Raw genomic sequence first — 20,280 nt, 5'->3', positions numbered from 1 at the left:
ACTTCGTCGAATTTATAGTCCGGTTATGGTTTTCGAATCGTCTTTCTTTACGTTTTCAACGATACAGGGCAATTCCTCACGTTCACCTACTAATTTTTAAATCAAACTCGCAAGCGGGTGCTCTCCCTCCAGAAAAGAAACGAGAAACGCAGCTATTTCCTTTCGTTTTTCTTCAGCTTTTCACCAGCCTCTTCGTCGAACGCGAATTTCGTTTATTCAATTTCGTTGTCTCTTCAGGTCGAAAACGAGTCTTTTCAGGTCGAAAGCGCCCATTCCTTTCCCTTCCTTCGTTCCTCGATCGTTGGCCGATCTTTCGAAAAGCAAGACACACGACTTTCTTCTCTCGATGTTTCTCTTCCTTCCACACGATGGTCGGACTATCACCGAAGCAGAAATTTTGCATCCGGAGGGGAGCAGCCCGCTAAGATATATGCATTTTTTCCTGCCTTAATGTCTATGTACTTTAACCTCTATGCTTGATGTACTTAATGATTATCCATATAGTATTTAAATATTATCCACTAAAAACACCATAGATTTTATTTGTTTCCTTCGAATGATCGGAAAATGTATCTCTTAACGCGTTTCCTATGCGTGCACTTGTACGTGTTTTCGTGTGTGTGTGTGTGTTGGCGCGTGCACGCGCCCGTGTATATACGTATGTATGCGTGTAAGAGTGTGAGTTCGAAAGTGAGTACGCGATTTCCAATGATTTATAAAAAAACCATAAAAAGAAAATAACAGAATTTGTCGATTCTACCAAAGACCATAATAAGTAAAAGAAAAATCAAAGAAATTCGGGGAAAAAGGAGCTTAAAAAAATAGTAGGGCGACGATAATAATAATAATAATGATAAAACATAGAACAATACCACAAAAAAAAAAAAAGGAAAAAAAGGAGGATCATCCCGAGGATTAGAACTGAAACGTGACGATAGAGTAAAAAAAATTTTATAATCGAAAACCAGAAAGAAGAAACGCGCGTTATTCCCACCGGTCGAGAAAACGCGCGCCTGCCTGTCAATCGTATTTCCATTTTACTTTTTTTTTCTTTTTTCTTCCTTTTCTCCGCGTTTTTAATTATCGAATTTCTTCTCGATCGAACAGGCCGTCTCTGTCTCTCGTTTTAACCCGACTTCGACAAATCGTTTCTCTCACTCCAAACGCGGCGCGCGCTCACGGATCTCTATCAACTGCGTCAACAATTTCGTACTTGCGATCAGCTTTTTCTTTATCGTTACCATTAGAATTAGCATTATTATTATTACTATTATTATTAGCATTAAGATTATTATTATACGCCATATCTTATGAGTCCATTCCCTCGTTTTTTCTTCCTTCTTAGATCTCTCGCCCGTCGACAAATCAAATTTTACCAGCAATCCCTTTACGTCCCATCTGTCTAATTCCTTCCCGTTTTCGAATTTAAAAGAAACCAAAAGAAAAGAAAAAAAATAAAGGGGTGTGTGTGTGTGTGTGTGTGTGTGTGTGTGTGTGTATTTATATATACATATACATGTGTATGTGTATACATATATATAGTGATAAAGAAAAAATATACAACATGTGCCTCGACGATACTACGTGATCATTTCAAATGAAAGGGAAAAAAAAACCTAGTAAACGGAAAAATAGTTATGAAATCTTAATACCCTGGCAGGCATTGCCGGAACGAGCTTCTCGGACCAAGAAAAAAGAGCGAGTTTTCTTTTTCTCTTATGGGGCCTTACGCGGAATTCACGAAAGTAGCAAAAAAATTCATCAAATCATTCAAGACGCAAAAATATATAGGCGGTAATAGTAAATCGTAGATAGTAGTAATAGCGTAGTAGTAGTAGTAGTAGTAGTAGTAGTAGTAGTAGTAGTAGTAGTAGTAGTAGTAGTAGTAGAAGTAGTAGAAATAGTAGTAGTAGTAGTAGTAATAATAGTACTAGCAGCAGCAGCAATACTAGTAGTAGTAATAGTAATAGTTAACGATAGTAATAGTAAAGTATTCCATAGTGGTAAATGATTATATAGTAGGAGTTTTTTTTTTAATAGTAGAATAGTAGCAATTAAAGTAAACTAAAGTAGACAAAAAAATGAATTAATTACGGTGAAATTATCGTAATCGCAGGGCTCGCGTTCGTCGCGCTTCGTCCATCGAATCCTTTCTCTCTCTCTTCTTTTTTCACTAGATTTCTATCACACCCTTCGACTGTACGTTATTATCGGTCAATGATCGAGGCGACCAGAGTGACGATGATCGACAAGCCCTGCGGTAGCGCAAATATTAAAACAAAAAAAAAAAACCATGATTATATCCAAATTAGCATGTGCGATGCAATAAATGCATGCGCGGAGGTTGTCTCCGTCGGCAATGCGCAACTTTTGTATTATTTTATTTTTCGTCAAGAAAATAGCGTTCTCTCTTTTTCTTTCCAAGCACGTGTTAACTTCCAAGTAACATCTTTTCCGCTTGTTTCTTATTATTCAGCGATACTTTGCGTTGTTCCCTTTCCGCTCAAGAATCATCCTTCTCTCAATCTTCTGCGAGTTATTCAGCGATTCAGAGATTGTACTTCTTCCTTGGGATCGGTTTCGCGACGAAAAAAAAAAAAGACGAAACGGCGCGTGTCGCCGTTCTATTTTCATTTATGGATTAGCTATCCGTTTTGGTTATTTAGTTCGTTATGCATGCAACCATCGTTCAGAAAAATACATGGATATCTCCTCTCTCTTTTCCTTGCCCACATCGTCTTTCGTCGGATCCTTTTCTACGTTCTTTTATCTCTCACTTTCTCCTCCGTTCAAAGATCCCACATACCATCCTAAACGTGCGTATAATAATGTACGTATATTTATATATATCTATATATCCATATATATATAATGTACGTATATATAGTATGCGTGTGTGTGTTGAAGTATGCATAGATTGTTAAATCAGTTTCCCTTTTTCTTTTGCGTTTGATGCATTTCGGTAAATTGAAGTAGAGTATCTTTACTTTTTTTTTCTTTTTTTTTATCATTTTTGTACAGCCGCCCTGGCGTCGTGCCGAGGGTCGCGCCAGTTTTCCCCCCTTCCATTTCCATCTTGTAATCCTTTGTTTTTTTACTTTTTTATTTTTTGTAATTTCACACAGTCCACTTTTTCCCTATATTCTACAATATAGAATATATGTATATAATATATATGTGTATACAAAACGAAAAGCTGTCCTCCTCCCTTTGCTGTCAATGTGATGATGATCCGTTATTTTCGGCTCTATTTTCTATCATTGCCTGTCCAGTTTGTCGTCCAGCCCTTCTCGTTCGATCGTCGTCCGCCTGCGCACCTATACTTTTCGCCCATTACGTAACAGCACGTTCCGCAGCACCGTGTCGAAACGGCGTCCCGGAGTCACTTTTGCATTTTACTATCTGCTTTTATCCCATTTCTCATGTCCGAACAAATTTTTCCTTTTGCTTCTCTTTCACGAGCAGGCGACCACGCCGATCCGGCGTAGCTTCTGCCGCCCGATCGTTCGTCCATCGAGCCTGGCTCGTTGTGCGTCGAAAAGTACTATCTATACGTTCTATCGTAATTTTCTTTGTCGTGAAAATCTTTTGAAGTTGGTTAGCGTCGATACGTGTGTAAATTCTTCCCCTTTTTCCCGATGATTTAGCTCGATAGGCCACGAGTTCGCGCAAATGCATACTGGTAAATACCGAAATTCTATCGATCGATGATTTTCGTTCGTTTGCCAGCAGTGGTGAGCAAGAAGGGTCGAATAATATTCTCGTTGTCGAAAGATCGATTTCGCCCTTTTTCCATCGTTCCTCTCACTCCCTCTCTCTTCCTCTCTCTCTCTCTCTCTCCGCGCATTCTTCTTTTCTCGCCAATGGGCTCTGCTCCGACTGTTTACTGTTTCCATATCGAATTTGCTTGTTGTTTTGCTTTTCTACGCGTATCTATCGTCCTTTGATAAGTCGATGTTTCCTCGTACACGATTCGAGAGACACTGCACCAGCACCGAGTACCGAGTTCCAACAGTTCCGAGTCAGTTGAAAATAATTACGCGCGAATCGTTAACGTCGTTAAAGGAATTATCAATCGATCGAAGATTTTCGTTGATCGAGTTCCGGCGAGTGCTAGAAACATTCGCTACGTTGCTATATAAGAATGATAGTCTTCTCGTCAATTTGGTTAATTAATATGGTCCCGCGATCGCCTGCATTTTCTACGCGTTCGAACGTCTAGCGCCAACGTCGAAACGATTTTTCTAAATGAAAAAGAAAGAAAAAAAGAGACACCCAGGAAAAGAAAAAAAGAGGAAAATAAAAATTCGTAACTCGTACTTTTTGTCGGTCGTCCAATCTGACGAAACTGTTTCGACTCGACACTTCGGTGCTTCGGCGCGTGCGATAAACAAAGTACGCGTAGAGCGTTCGTAGTGCCCTTCTTCTTCTGCCTATGTTCTTTCGTTAAACGAAGGAATACGTGCGGCGACATAAGTAAGCGTCGATCGGTGAACCGATTCGAGTCTCGCGATCGAACGGTTCTCTACTTTTCAGTGTGTTGGAAATTCTCTGCAGCGTACGATTGGCACGAGACTTGGCATGCGTGAGCATGTGTATTATTACGTGTTTGCGTGTAGTTTGCGCGTATTCGTTTGTAACAACGGAAAAATAAGATATAAATGCGTTAAATATCTATCTATATATATATATGTGTGTGTATAAAAAAGAAGTTATAAAATGTATGGGCAAACGGGCTAACAGAACAACATTCACGAACGTGGCAATCGTGCGAAACAAACGTGTAAACCGAACAGGAAAAACGAAGAACGTGTATAAACCTTTCTTGCGATCGAAGAAGTAAATGGTAAACGGTCGCGTCGAACGAAAGAACGCGAGACGAATCAATGGAGATAAAGAAGAACCAGAAAAACCAAGGATTGGTGTAAAAAAAAAATCGCAAGAAAACACTCGCGAACGATACTTATACTCTAACGGCGCGTTGTCGTTCAGCGACGTACTCCCACGCGAAACGATTCCGCTTGATAAAATTGCTCGGTAATAAAAGAATAAAAGAGAAAAAAAAAATTGTGGAAAACGCGAACAACTATATATATATATACGAGTCTGTGTTCTTTGTACGCTTTGCAGCGTCGTATCTTTGTATTTTCTTCGTTCTTGCTTTCTTTCCTCCGTCTCTCCGCTTTGCGGTGCCTTTGTTTCCCGCCAAATTAGAAAAGATACACGGTAGTTAAACCATGAGGTAGCGAATGAATGAAAAACAAGCTCTCCCTTCTCGTTAACATCGTTCCCATCCTCTCCTCTTAGCTTCTCACTCTTTCTTCTAACGTGCCTTTTCTCTCCGTCTCTAGTGCGACTTCCTTCGATCGATCCAACTGCCGGAAACAGCTATTTTGGGTTTTAGTATTACTCATCTCGTCTCGATTAGCGACGACCGATCGCATCCTTTCTTTCGACTCGACGCGATCCTCGATCGTCGCTCGAGTTCGCTGGAGAGAGCATCGATATGAACGACGGCACACCGACACAACTATACGATATTATCCTTCGCTCGTCCTTTGCGGTCGTTCTTGTTTAGCGTGTCGCGTGAATATTTCAACGATTAGGAGAATGTTGTAGCTGTATGTTTCGTCGAGCCGCTGTCTCGTCTCGTTTGGCAGTGACGACACCACTAACTGGTGTAACTTCGTTACGTATATTATTGCCGATCGGCGTTGTTCAACGAGACAGATCAAAGAGATCCAGTCATCGGGGAATCGATCTCTTCGAGAAATCCTGGTCCTTCGATATGAGAAACAAGATCGACGGGTCTCGACCGATCGTGTCGTATCGTTCTCGTTGGAACGCTGTCTCGTTCTTCTATCTTATTTTCTGTCTATCGCGTTTCTGGCAAAATAAGTTTCTCTTATTTACAGCATTCATCGGGCAGTGTGTGTGCATATGTTTCATCCGGTTTCGGACGAGCATCGTTCGAACCAAGCTCTAATTACATATGTATATATTAATATATTTGTATATAATATCCGATCGGTTCTCTCTATAACGATGATCGATGTTAGAAAGTTGGTGTGCGCCTACCTGCGCACGGATAATTAATCGTTGAAGTTTCTGCATCGAAGTACGAGACGAGAGCGACGACGGTGGAACGGTAGTCACAGGGTCACGCGTTACCCGTATATATCATCATGCGGCACCATGTGTTAAACACTTTCGCTTATATTTTAAATGAAAGAAAAACAAAAGCGCGGTATCGTGATGGCGCTCGTCTCAAAGAAGGAAAGAAAAAAAATAGAAAAGAAAAGAAAAATACTTCATTCGCTCTTTTCACCCATACGCGACGAAACGGCTATTTTTCACGGGTTGCATATTCCTCTTCTATCCGTTACACATCGACTAAATCTGTTTCGTTAATAAGTTTAAGCTTTACATATAATATATATCTATGTACAACAAGTGTATAGTGTATAATGTGTGTTTACTATATATGCATACAAGGTCTTCTTGGGGAAATTCGGGGGAGTGTAAATGCAGTGTAGAGAATAAGTTACATACCCGCGCGGTTTTCTTCATAATGCCCATTATTGGCAACAATAGGATTAATAATAGATAATATATTAAGACTTCTTTGCAAAAAAAAAAGACGCGTCTTCGCTCTTAAACTTGTCTCTCACTCTATTCAGCTTCCTAACTCTGCTTAAAGATTATGTTTCTGCGTATTTCATCATTCAATCAAGTAGCTCTCTCGCTCTCTCACACGCTCACTCTAGTTTCCCTTTCGCTCCGCTTCTTTCTCACCAAATTTTTTCATCCCTCTTTACGCGCCCAATTCGCGCGTGCCACACGCCTTAAAAAAAAGAAACCTTATCCGATATATTATCTCTTACCGATATCACTTGAACCTGTTACATTAACAACAATGCCCAAATTGTATACAATAAGGCCCTCGTTTACCGCCGCGTATTCGGTTCGCAACCGTTTCCCGACCCGGAATTACATGATTCAGCAGCCCTGGTTCCATCTCGCGTCCTCGGCGTTTCCCGGCCAAAGCGTTCGTGCCGCGTCTCGTTCGACGGGCAAAAAGAAAAAAAAAAGAAAAAAAAAAGAAAAAAGAACGACAACCTTCGTCGATCGATGCCAGTCGATGGACCGCGAGCGAACTTTGCCCGCCAAACGAAACGCCGACACGAACGACAACCACCGGCAAAACGAAATTTCCCCCGTAATCTGCTTTCCCGTGCCACTGCTTCTATATCTTTCCATTGACATACCGGCGGTCTATTTCGCGATCTTACGAAAATCTGAACTGCCACACTTGACTCCGGCTACCTCGAAATACTAATACTAAAGCCCAAAATAATCTTCCACACCCTTTTCTCACAAGGGTTTGTCAGTGTATGTTTTCGTCTTTCTATTTTCCCCTGTCCTCTCTTATACGCGCGCGCGATCTCGTCTTCACGGTGAAACGATGATAACGGTAACACGCAACGAATTACCGTTCGAGTCGTTTCCCCGATAAACTCTATATCCCTTACCGCTATTACTATTCATTTATCACTATTATTATTATCGTTATTAATAAAGAAATACCAAGTGTTGTAACCTTGATCAGTTGTTCGCAACGACGTGTCGGGCGAATGATCGCCTCTCCATATTACCATTATCTCTCGTATTTCTATCCCCAAAGTAGCGTCGTATAATAACCCATACGTTACTATTGTAAAAATCTCTGCGCGGAACACGAACCGCGTGCACGAATCGTTTGCACGTATATATATTCTATAATATATATATAAATATATTATATTCTTGCGTGTTTAGTATTAGGATCGTGTAAGTCGATGACGAATCGAACCGATCGCGATCCCTTCGGTTTCTCTCTTTTTTTTTTCTTTTTATATTTCCTCTTCTTCTTCTTCTTCGTCGTAATGCGTAATAATATGTATATTGTAAGGTGACATCGGCGTAAACCACCCTGATATTATCTTCTGTCTCGTTTGTATAATGGTATGCATCGAAGACAGCCGAGCAATGCCCGTGAAGGAGAATGACGGATATCGTACACCCTTGCTGTCTTTTTGCTGATTTTTTTTCATTTTCTTTTTTTTTTTTTTTTTCTTTTAAAGGTTGTTGGTCTCGGGTCTACGAGCGAGTGAAGAGAATGCGCGATATACGATGGATGTTGCGTTGCGTAGACATCGACGACGGTAAAGCATTGAAAAGCAAAACTGGAAGGATCGAGCTGTGATTGTCTGAAGATCGATTAAAGATCGTCGAGCGTGACGCTGTTGAACGTTTGCGATCGAGAACGTTTTGCGACAGCGCGGATCGTATTCGTACACGAGTGGTGGGATATAGTCGATGGGAACTTCACCTCGGCAACCTGGATCCGTTAAAGATTGTGTAGCGTGGACTCTATCGTATTCTCCTCGATTTCTTCAAGCTTTTCGTCGCAACGGTAGGATGGGTCGCCGGAAACCTGTGCCTTTCGTGTTTCATTGGTCGAGAGTACGCGTGTACGTACGCGTCTTCTTTCCATCTTCTCCGAACGATTTTTGTCGGCTCGTTCGGCGTCGAGCGGATACGCTGATCCTTCAACTATGTGGTAGATCCAACTGTAAGAAAGATGATGTGCGTCGTTGCTATGTACGATGATGATGTATCTAAAACGTGCGCGGAAATGGAAGATTTTACTTAAAATTTTGGCCACCGTGTCGTACGTGGCGAATCGTCTATTTCATCGAGTCTCTTTCGGAGTTCTTTCTCCTTTCTATTCGCTTCCTTTCTTTTTTTTTTGTCTCTTTTTCGTTTTTTGTATCTTCTGCCGTTTCATCGAAAGTTTGCTCGCGAATCGCGTAGCTGTTACGCGTTAGACGCGTCCTTCGCCTCTTCTTCTGTGCGCTGCTTCTGTATTTCTCTTTTTGTTTCGCTGTCTACTTTCTTTCTAATACCGCGACGGTAAGCGTAGCTTCGCTGAAAGTTCTCGTCGTTCGTCCATCGTCGTGCCGGTTTTCTCATGCGAATTTTCATCTCGTGTATTTCGTCTGCTACTGTATATTATTATGCCTGGGCGTGCTTTCTACGGCCGCACCAGCGTGTGCAGTTTGTTCCTCGTGGAAGAGCACTTTTCTGTTTTTCTTTTTTTGTCTTTTTCTTCGAAAAATGTTCGATAAAAAACTACACAAAATGACTGTTGTTCTGTCGTACAAATAGTCTATACCAAGAAAGTGATAAAAAGTTGATAAAGTTTAAGAAGAGTCGTCGGTGATAGATCGACGACGACATTGGACGTTCGTACAAAAAGAATGAATCCTTCTCCTTTTCTTCTATTTTTACTTCCTCTTCTTTCCCTTATTTTTTTTTTTCATTTTCTCGTTTTTTTTTTTTTTTTTTTTTTTTTTTTTTTATTTTTATTTCCTGCTTCTTATCTTCGTTTCGTCGAGGCTCGCATACGATAGTTGAAGTTACGCACGTTTCACGCTTCGATCAAAGGAATTGTTCTCGTTTTCTTCGTCGACAAAGTTACTTTGTTACCTGATGCATGATACGATCTTTTGTTTTTACTTTTCCGTTCCTGGCGTTGTATCTTAATCTTGTCTCGCTGGATATATGGAAAATCTTAACTTAAGCGTCGAGCTTATTTTAAATTTCCTCAATTCTAAATCCATAAGTGCGATTTCTCACGGTAAAATATTCTAGAATACTAACATTTAAATTTACGATAATTCAAATTTGTACATTTGTTTTCTTGGTATTCTTAACCAATAGTAGATTAAGTTACTCCTCGCCTCTTAATTCACGCGCGTAATAATTTATAACGTTAAAAATCTTTTCTCTTTTCTTTAAGTTATTACTATTTATATTAATAATTTTTATTCAATCTTCATATTCATTTTTTTTTCATTTTTTTCTCTTTTTCTTTTGTGTGTTTAAGTTTTGTTACTTTGATTTGTACATTCTCTCGAGCGTGCGAACGGGCTTTTGTCACGTTCTCTCCAAATCTCTCTATCCCTTCCTTTCTCTTCCTACGTGGCGTTTGAGAAGTGCTATGCTGAGGAATCGTCCGAAAAATTAACTTTCATCTCCGTGTTATCGCGATGCTTGTTGTGGTGTGCTTTCTCCTTTTCAGTGTTTGATCAAGTTGTTGCGTGTATATGATTTTTGCATTTATCGTGTTCGCCTGGTATATTACCATAAATTCTCTCGAATTCTCATTACTTGTCTTTTTATTCTTTTTCTTTTCTTTTTCTTTGTCGAAACAGAGTGCAAGTACTGTGAACGAGCAACGAAGTTAAACAATGTCCTCTTTTTCACTTTCTACGCTACTGAATCCTCAAGTTTCTCGTTTTTGTTGTCGTTACGGTAGCTTATTCTTCTTTCGTCTTGTCGTGGAAATTTCGTTTCTCAAAAATTAGCGCAACGAAAAAATGAATCAAAGTTCGATGAACGAGTTAAAGGTGTAAAAATTCACGTGCGGGGTAGATTGTGCGGATCACGAACTTTTGTTCTTGTTCTCTTCTGTTCTTTTTTTGTATTCGTACTTTTTTCTCTCTTTTTTTTTTTTTTTTTTTTTTTTTTTTTTTTTTACAAAGAGATATTTCGAAAAGGGGTAGGGGCGATGGATTTCGTTGTTGCCACCAAGTCTTCTCTTGTGCCGCGCAACAACGAAATTCTGTGAAAAGAGCGATAGTAACTCTTACCAGCGTCGTGCTTCTCTATACATTTTGCGTTTCTGTCGTTTTTTCTGGCACGTTTTTCGCGTGCGATCGACCGTGGAAAAATACGTGAAAAATTTGGATTCGTTGTTTTGGCCGAAAAAATCAATGAATTCCGAACGTGTTCCCTCGATGTGTATCGTTTCAGGAAAAAAGAGTGTCAAGTGATCTCGAATTGGCGTAAATGATTTTTGATCGGTAAAGCGAATCTTTCCGTTTAATTTGACGTTGGATATTTTGTTTTTGTCGCGTGTTGCATCTTCCCTTTGTTCTATGGATTTTTATCTGGCGGATTTACGTTTATCGTTTATTGATCTATGGTTTTGTGGTTATTCTATAAAACGATGTCTGTCTGTTATTCTTTTACTACTGCGTGCATATTGATTTTAGTCTCTTGGCACTTTCCTCGTTTTTCTTTGCGTTCCTTCTATTTTTTTTTTCTTTTTTTATTCTTCTTCGTTTTAATCCTCTTTTATTCTTACTTTACAAAACGTTAATCACTCTCGTCTCTTTAAATATTTACGTTTCATAAATAAGTACGGAAGCGAAGGCCTGCGGGCGAGAAAGCATTTCCAGGAAGCGACAACGACGAAAATCGCGTCACATAAAACTGCGAGCCCGATCGCCTTTGTCGCTCGCCGTCGAAACGACGTTCGTTTGCCGAGCGGACCTGGCGCCGCCGTTCTCTCCAAATATATTAAATATATTATACAATTTATCCGACTAAAGTTTCCTTTATCCCCCCCCTCCCCTGATGAGCTACAGACGCGCACAGCGCAAAAAGCTGCGCGCCGTGCCCTTTTTAAACCTTCCTTTATTTTATCTCTTCCATCTCTTTTAATCCCTTTCTTTCTTCTTTTTTTTTTTCTTCTTTCTTTTAAATCTTTAAGTTACATATTCTTTTACGAAAAACACTCCGCTTCGCTTCTTCGCTTCTTCTACACCACCTTCCTCCTTATAATCTCCTTATAACTCTATTTAAAAAACATTTCAGACTTTCTTCGACGCACCTCGCTTTTTTTATTTTTATTAATATCGTTAAAATTCATTAAGTTATTAAAAACGTCTAACAAAAAAATTGAAAAAGAAAGATTCACTTAGATCTCCCCAACAAGGTATCAAAAATAAACTTATTACTCTTAGATTCATCTCGCTTTTTTCACGTCGCTATCTCGCTTTTCTCATCACGTAGTTCTTCCCTTTCTATCCGCTTTGTCTCTTATTCCTTTTCCACTCAAATCCGGCGTCGGTACTCTTTTCCTTCTGTCCTCGCTCGAGTTCGATTCTTTTGTTGTACCGCCCTCTCCATTTCTCTCTCTCTCTCACTCTATCTTTATCTCTCTGCATCGTCGTTTCTTCTTTTTCATTTTCTTTCCTTCCGCTTTTAATCCTTCCGGCACTCCTCCTCTTCGAGATGCAGCGAAAAAGAAAAAGGCAAGAGAGCGGAGAGCACTGGCGCACCGAGCTTCCACCGCTCGCGTTCGTCTCTTTATTTTCCTCTGCATACCTTCTCTTCTATCGTTCAATTTTCCATTATCCGCCGATACTAGTATTGCTACGCACACTTAACAGAAGTTTGTTTCTCTGTAATCCGTTTGCCTTCTCACTCGATAAACAAAAATCCTAACACGCCATATAACAATTCACTTCCATTCGACGTACACGTTTTCTCTTTCGTAAAACTGGATTCCCTCCTACCTACATTAAACTCATGTATTTTTGTACTAAACGCATACCAAATACCATGAAGTGAACCGACGGTCGACGACCCTGTCTTCCGATCAATTCCGTGAACCGGAAGGGATTATCATCTTCGTCGCTATGCGCGAATGTCGGCCACCAGGTACAACGTACTAATTGAGCATCGATCACGCGCCACGAAATTTCAAGGAAATTTGGCTATCGTTAAGGTAATTTACGATCTCTGCCGGTAGCGAAACTTTCTATTATCGATAGAAGAAATTAAAACGTATGAAACGATGACAGGATTCCTATAATATAATTAAAACGAAACTTGGATGACGGAGAAATTCAAGGATCTTGCGAATACTCTTCTCGTGGCACGCGATGATGCGTGTCGTCAGTCCGTTAATTTATCTTCTCTCCTTTTTTTTTCTTTTTCTTTTTTTTTTTTTTTTTTTTATCTTCTGTCACGTTTTTATAGATCACTGAAACGGATCTAGCCCGTTCGAACAGTTTCTCAAGTCTCTTTCGATAAATTAGTACAAATTCACTTCACCGTTTTAAATAGTCCTGAAACGTTTAGCTTCCTTTTCACCGTGTTTTTCATCTTTCCTACCTCTTTCACTCTCCCTCCCACTCTCCGTTTTCCCCATAAAATCTCTTACACGATCGATCTTTCCGTTTCGAGCGAAAACGTTTCCTGCCTGTGTACGATGCATGTGCGAACCATCGTATCCTTCAACTTGTTAGACTCGTGCCTTTTTTACTATTTCTGCTTTCATAAATCAAAACTTAAGACTTAGAAGTTACGCGCGATCGATCACGAATATTCTTCGTTAATGGAAAACGTTATCTTTCCATCGCGTTCACCTATCGGTCTCTCCAACGTTAAAAACACTTAATGTTTGAACTTTTCTCGAATTTTGTATTTTCTTTCGCTGATGATATACGATGAATTGTCGCAGAAAGAATCGTAAGAATTATCGTGATCGATAGTACGCGCCGTGCCGGAGACGCAATATCGCTGCGAGTTTTTAACGTGCTTATTAAATTTTCAATATATATATATATATATATATATATATATATGTGTATATATAATTAAAACAAGAGCAAAATAGAGAAGAGAAATAATTACAGAATTTACAAAGATCGTTGAGAGCCGGAATTTCATAAAAATTCGCAGATGTACGATCTTCGTTTATTGGATAACTCGCTGGCGATATGTGCGTTCGCATCACGAGGCGAAGAGCGACATCAAATACATAATTACGGTGGCATTTTTTCGTCGAATATCACTCTTCCACCTCCAGCACTTTTCACTTTTCTCCTTTCTACGGTTCTCTTCTCCTGATTATCCTATCTTCCTTCTGTTCCTCTGCCATATAAGCCTAACCAGTAATTAATTACTTATCAATTAATAGTAGTATTCAACACACGCACACTCACACATTATTACATTCATTTATAAAATAAAAATCCCTGAAAAAGTTTCATAGTTAGTAGCAACCTTCTTATCATTTTGCTCTTCTGCGGGTCTCTGAAACTTCTTACATTTATCCTCTCCTCAAAAACGTTTCTCGCTTTCTCGTGCGTACCAACAGTCGCTTTTTCATTCTCCCGTCCTCTCTTTGCGGAACATCCTTCTCGTAGCACGAAACAACGTCCGTTCCATGTACAACGTCGAACAATTCCTCGGTTTATATTCATCCTCTCGTTTATACTCTTTTCTTCCGAGCGTCTTTGCTTCGTAGTTGACTCGGTTTCTTCTTTCCGATCACTTTTGCAAAAAGCGACTCGACGACGAAGGATGTTGTTTTCGTCGATATCTCCTTCCGTTTGCTGTTTTCGACGCCAATAACCACTCGTCGATTCCCAGCAGACGCGACCCGTCTACGTTGTGTCTGTGACCCCTCCCGCTGCTCTTCTTGACTCTTGCAAGGAACTTGAGGTGAGTAGAGCGTTCAACATGCCATACGCATGTCACGCATTTTCACTTCACTAATTCGCAAAAATTTGTAATCGCTTCTTTGGTATTACAGGCGCGAGAGGGGCGGGCATGAGGGGAATTTGCCATGAAAACTTTCTGGCTTACGTCTAACCGTAGAACGAGTCACGTTTCGTTCACGTTTTCTTCGATAATTAAGTCTCGTTAATTAATGTCTCTCTGCGTTGTGATATAAAAAAAAACTGTACCTAGAGTAGTTCTTTTTTCTTTAAAAAAAAAAAAAAAAAAAAAAACCGCTTTCCTGTATAGAGTACTTAGTAGAAGTAAGTAGATAGTTAATAGCAGTAGTAATAGTACTAGTAATAATAGTAGTTGTAGTAGTAACATGTATAACGTAATTGTGTAATTGTTACTTAACTTCTCTGTATATTATTATAACTTTAATATTATGTAGACTTCTTTTTTTAGATTAGTTGGTTTTTATCCTTTCTCTCGTTTCACTTTTCATTATCATATTAAATCTTTAACGGTAATGAATGAGGTAATAAGGTTGTGTATGTTTTTTTTCTTATCATCGTATCCTATTTCATCGACGAGGTGGTTTCGTTAACGTTGCGTAACCGATTCGTTCGAGTGCCACTCGTCGCTTCAACTTCTGAATTAAGCAAACTCGCAACGAAACGTATTGTAACGCGCGTAGAAGAAGTGAGCGAACAATCTGTATATCTCTTCGACGGACGAATCGATTATAACTTATCATCCCCGCTTCGAATGGGCAGGAAGCAAATTTTTCGTCTCACTTCGTCTCGCATGATGCGTATTCGTTGGCTAACGTGCACACTTCCGTCCGATTCAATGCGGTGCTCTGCATCGCTTTCATTTCACAGAGCTGTGTATCCTGAGCCACGAGGCTCGTCGTTGAACACGACGTAGGCCGAGTGTCACGATCGATGGCAATCGGTCAACAATAACATAATTTACCATTCGTTCTGTTGCAAAAATCTGTCTAAAAAATAAAACGCTCTATATTTATTGCGCTCTCGGAGACTCGCGACGAAATGTACTTACGACAAATGAATTCGCGTACAAGACGAACTACGGTATAAAAGGGAGCTGGCTGGGGGAGGAAACAAGACAAGAACAGCCATCGATCATGTCACATCTTACCGTTTCGGATCAAACCTATAGACGATTTTAAATATTATCCAATCCTATTGCATTGTGGGTGTGTGTGTGAGTGTGAGTGTGAGTGTGTGTGTGCGTGTGTGTACGAGTACGAGTACGAGTACGTGATATTTTGAAACGATAACTTTCGCGAAGTACCGTTCGTATTATGTACATCGAAGGATACATAGCCCGCGAGAAGGAGGTCGCACGTAGCCTTTTACGAGAGAATGTCAAAGCGACGAAGGCCACCCCGGCGATTCAAACGGATTCTCTGAGGCGTTGGTCGGCGTCATGTAAGTTTCAGTGACGTTACTGATTTTGTGATTGCTGTTGATTAGAAGGCGAAGTACTCGATTGTTGTTGAGCCGAGTGTTGCGACGCTGTGCCACCTTGTTGGGACGTGGCACTGCCATCTCTTCGAGTACGAGAACCACCTTCTTGGCTGCTACCACGACCAGCGCGTGAGCCTGCGACACCTGCTCCAGGTGCACCAGATGATTGTAAAACCATAGCGCGAATTCTTCTCTGTGCCGACTGTGAATCGGAGAACAAGCAAAAATATAAATTGATATTTTATTTGTCTGGTTTTAAAGGATCGTTAAACGTCGAAGTACTTTTAACGGTAACGCGCGTAATACCTGAACAGAGAAGAAAGGGCCAATTATTTGGACGGTTGCTTCTTCATCGGCAGAAGGAGATGTGGATTGTTGTTCCGATAACTTTATGATACTTCCGGTTACACGTTGCAATTCTCGAACGTTTTGTCCACCTTTGCCAATGATTCGGCCAACTTGAGTACTTGGTACGAGAATCTCGATTGTCAATCGGACGTCCTCGGTGCCGCCCACGAATCCTTCCTCGCGCATTTTCTCGAAAATTAAGTATTGAGCCTAAAAGCAAATATTATTGGTATCGCATAATCGTTACAGGAGAACCATACGAATAACATTTATTTGAACAGAAAAAAAAGGAATGTCGAAGGTGGCCCATGGGACCAATTATACATGCATTATGCAACATGCCATTGGTACGGGGATAAAGGCCCTTCGTATTTTAATTTTCCTGTTCTTTCAAGACGATGCATAGAAAAACCGCATCTTCTCAAATGTAACAGGTTTAATCGAGTACTAGCGTTTTCTACACGTTTTTCGACGATAAAAACCAATTAGAAACAATTGTCAAGACGTCGGGATTCGAACACGGAACCCTGCGTTTGCAAACTAACGTGTTACTTACTCAGCCACAAAGTGACTACACGCTATCTAACCAATTATTTAGTACGTACTGTACATTCGTTAAATCTATGTAAAACTTGTGCTTTACTTTACGTAGAATCTTTTTATACATATATATTACAAAATGTATACCTATCATTATCTTTACATAATTTAAAACGTTATGACAATCGGAATTTTAAGGATACGTCGATTTCTAGATCTTTCGCCTGCCAGAAACGTGCACTTTTCCATTCTTTAAGCCTGAACCTCGACTTTTGACGTTAAAAAATCATCAGATTTTACTTGTTAATAGATTTTACTATCATCCGTGCAAAACTTACTTTCCACTGTGATTCTGGTGATCCGACGATAGTTACTTTTCTGTCATTTTGTTGTTCTACAGGCTTGTCCTGCTCAATTGGCGCGATTTTCACACTGGCGCCAGAGAATCTGATAATGTTTCTAATGTGTGAACCCTTGCTTCCTATGATGGCCCCTACACTCGTATTCGGAATGTAGAGGAACGCAGTTTCTTGCGTATCTCCTACTGGAATACCTTGCTGTGTAGGCAAAGTGGCTTGATAAGGATATGGGGCTGGTCCAGAGCCATACAAACCGGGACCACGTGAGCTGTATCCCATACCAGCAGTGGACATCATAGCCATTGGATGTAAACCAGGAAACATCAAGCTTTGAGGCTGTAACGATCATGTTATTTTGTTTATTATTACACAAGTTCGATCGTAACTTCGCGTAATATTTGACACGATTCATTTGCTATGACTCGTAACACTTACAGCCATTGCTTGCAAATCATTTTCATAGCTTTGGCGTAATTTGCTGGAAATCATAGATTCAGCTTTGCTCATGTTATCGATGCTGCCTTTGACCGTGATAATGCGCTCGAGATTGAAATTGTTGATGTCATTGATACTGCTTACGGTGATCTTCGTATCTGTATCCTGCATAATTTTCTTAATGGTGGTACCACCTTTTCCGATAATTCGTCCAATCAAATTGTTGTGTGCAAGAATCCTCAATGAGATCTCGCTGTTAACAAACGATTACGGAGCGTTGATAAATACACATGCATCCATTATACAGACGCGTATAACAAATTTCTCATTGTTACTTTTAACGATGTAACATTGTTTGGAAATAATTTCAGAAACACCTGGAACTTCGATAGGAAATGGATAGCGTTTTAAGCTTCTTACCCTTTACTTAAACCGTAAGCCTCTTGCTGCGTGACCTCCATAATTTTCTTGCAAGCATTCGTACAATTCTCTGGGTTACCGTAGATGGTAATAGCTTTTTCGGCAGCACCAAGGCTGTCCTTACGGTGAACATCAACTCGCGCGCGCGTCATCTGAGTGATCTGACGTATAGTAGAGCCCTGACGACCGATTATGGCTCCCACCATCTCTGATTGTACAAGAATACGGAGCGGGAAGTCTGCCTGCCGTCCGGAGCCCGAAACCCCGGAATAAGCTACGCCGCTGCGCTGGCTGCGGCCTCTACGTCGGTTCTCCACCGTAGACATTTCCACTTTTAAGGGGCTGCCCTCGTACTCGTGACCATTTAACTGGTTCACAGCCCTGTAAAACGGCGAAAAAACGATCGTCAGACCACAACAATCACGATTAAGGATGTCGACTATGGAAAAAAAAATGGCTATGGACCGGACGATACGTGGGTTTATCTCCGCGGCAAACGAAGTTGAAACTTACTGCTGTGCTTGTTCTTGCGTCTCATAGCTGATGAGGACGGTTTGTAAATTAGGATCGCGCGAGGACAATTTCTCCACGGACTGCACTTGACCGCAGTTTGAGAACAGGGCTTCTATATCTTCTATTCTGATCTGAGCTGGCAAGTTGTTTACGATAACTTTGGATCCGGTAGCGCTGTAAAAAAAGAAATTCAGAAACGTCAATTAGCAAACGTTACACCTCGTCTCGTTGCGTTAAGGGTCGATCGTACGTGGAGTGTACGATTCGCGTGGAAAGGAAGGAGAGAGAGACTTGTTTTTCAGTTACGTTTGTATTAAAATTATCGCGGTTAAAACGCTTGGGAATCGATGTAATTTTACTAACTCGGGCGAGTAAAGAGTTCTTGAATAAAAAACGAGACCTAGTTCGCAGGCTAATACATTTAAAAGCGAGAAGCAAATCGATCGTTAAACGGTTGTTTTTCTACCTTAAAAAAAAAAAGAAAAAATTGCAGTAAGCGGGAAAATCATTGATCGTCGATAATTTCTTGAAATGAGAATATATGGTTGGTAGTGCACAACGTGTGTAAGTATAACGCAGGATTTGGGTCAAGAATTTCTCGGTATCGGCTCGAGACCGTCAAAGAGGACGGTGCCTGCTAAACAAAAATCAACTCGACGAGGAAAGAGCATACGACGAGTCAACGCGAACGTACTCGGACGTATGGTTACCAATCGAAATGGCAAGGCGGGGTCGTTACAACAGCTTCTCCAAACTTTTTTACCGCATTTAAGTAAATATTTCGTAAAAGTCGAGAAAATATCGTTATAATATAAAAAACATCGATACAGCGTAAAAGAATAAAATGTTAGAAATTCGTTACGGATAGAATACCAACGCGTTGCAATTTCCACGAACGTTTCTACGAAGGAGAATTAAAAATACCAGAATCTCTAATCGCTGGTTACGTGAAAATCGCTATATCGTGTTATTGGAATTATCTGTAAGTTCAGTTTCGGTTTTGTTTTACGTTTGTAAATACGATACGATTGCTAATTACGTAAAATAAAGAAACTAATTATGCGAAATAAAGAGACCAAACAGCGATATCGTTGGAAAAAGTTGGATAATGAAAAGTTTATCGCGCACGGTCGTTAGAAATTTGCTCGCAACGAGCAGCCGTTCGATTCGTGACGATAACACGATGATCTATAAATTAACGCGAGTCTACCATATCCCAGAGGCTTGACGATGTTCTCGCCAAGAGCATCATCAGCAAAGATCGCATATGTGCGGATGCCCCTGTTGACATTTTCTCTTTCTTTCTTTCGTTCAACATCTCCACGTCGAATTTATCATCCTCCTCGCCCCTTGCGAGGGAGACGGCGCAACATGAAAGGCATCGCGAATCAAAAACAAACTCCACCCGTACGTAGTACCCTATCTAAATACCAAATGCGCCTTCGATTCGTCACTCCGTCTCTCTTCAAACATAATTCCCCGCAAAATTGGCAATGCGAAACAGCCCGTAGTAATTTCATTTCGCGTTCATTACGTCGGTATATTCCTACGGTTCCTCTTTTCGCGGATATACTCGCGTCCACGTTAATCGAATTTCAAGGGGTGAAAAATCGCGAAATTGGACGCAGCCACGGCACTGGGCGCGACGCAACATGAATGAACCAAATGGCAAGTAAGAAGAGGACGCGGAACGTGAAGAAGGAAAAGGAGGGTGAAACGGCTGAGACTCTCACTTTCGTACGTATCGATTTTTCAGCTCACCGACCCACTCAGCGTCAGGGCTTTCGACTAACCTTGAAGAAAACGTACCGACCGACCTAGCT

The 20,280-nt window shown here is 40.5% G+C and overlaps 2 protein-coding genes across 3 annotated transcripts in view; both read right to left on the bottom strand.

Annotated features, from left to right (window-relative positions):
- Positions 1 to 20,280, bottom strand: part of LOC132907299 (chromobox protein homolog 1-like) — a 194,306-nt gene that overhangs the window by 39,457 nt on the left and 134,569 nt on the right. The gene's annotated exons all lie outside the window — the stretch shown is intronic.
- LOC132907187 (insulin-like growth factor 2 mRNA-binding protein 1) overlaps positions 11,195 to 20,280 on the bottom strand; it is a 70,868-nt gene continuing 61,782 nt past the window's right edge. For both annotated transcript variants that reach the window (XM_060960075.1, XM_060960164.1), the window contains 6 exons: positions 18,458 to 18,631; positions 17,945 to 18,325; positions 17,525 to 17,777; positions 17,069 to 17,425; positions 16,149 to 16,400; positions 11,195 to 16,044 (listed from right to left, as the gene is read on the bottom strand). In XM_060960075.1, coding sequence (XP_060816058.1) covers positions 15,820 to 16,044; positions 16,149 to 16,400; positions 17,069 to 17,425; positions 17,525 to 17,777; positions 17,945 to 18,325; positions 18,458 to 18,631 — 1,642 coding nt within the window. In that variant the 3' untranslated portion in view covers positions 11,195 to 15,819. The remainder of the gene's footprint in view (positions 16,045 to 16,148; positions 16,401 to 17,068; positions 17,426 to 17,524; positions 17,778 to 17,944; positions 18,326 to 18,457; positions 18,632 to 20,280) is intronic.

The sequence above is a fragment of the Bombus pascuorum genome, chromosome 1 (assembly GCF_905332965.1).
Source record: "Bombus pascuorum chromosome 1, iyBomPasc1.1, whole genome shotgun sequence".
Lineage (NCBI taxonomy): Eukaryota > Metazoa > Arthropoda > Insecta > Hymenoptera > Apidae > Bombus > Bombus pascuorum.
This window is presented reverse-complemented; position numbering and strand designations above follow the sequence as displayed.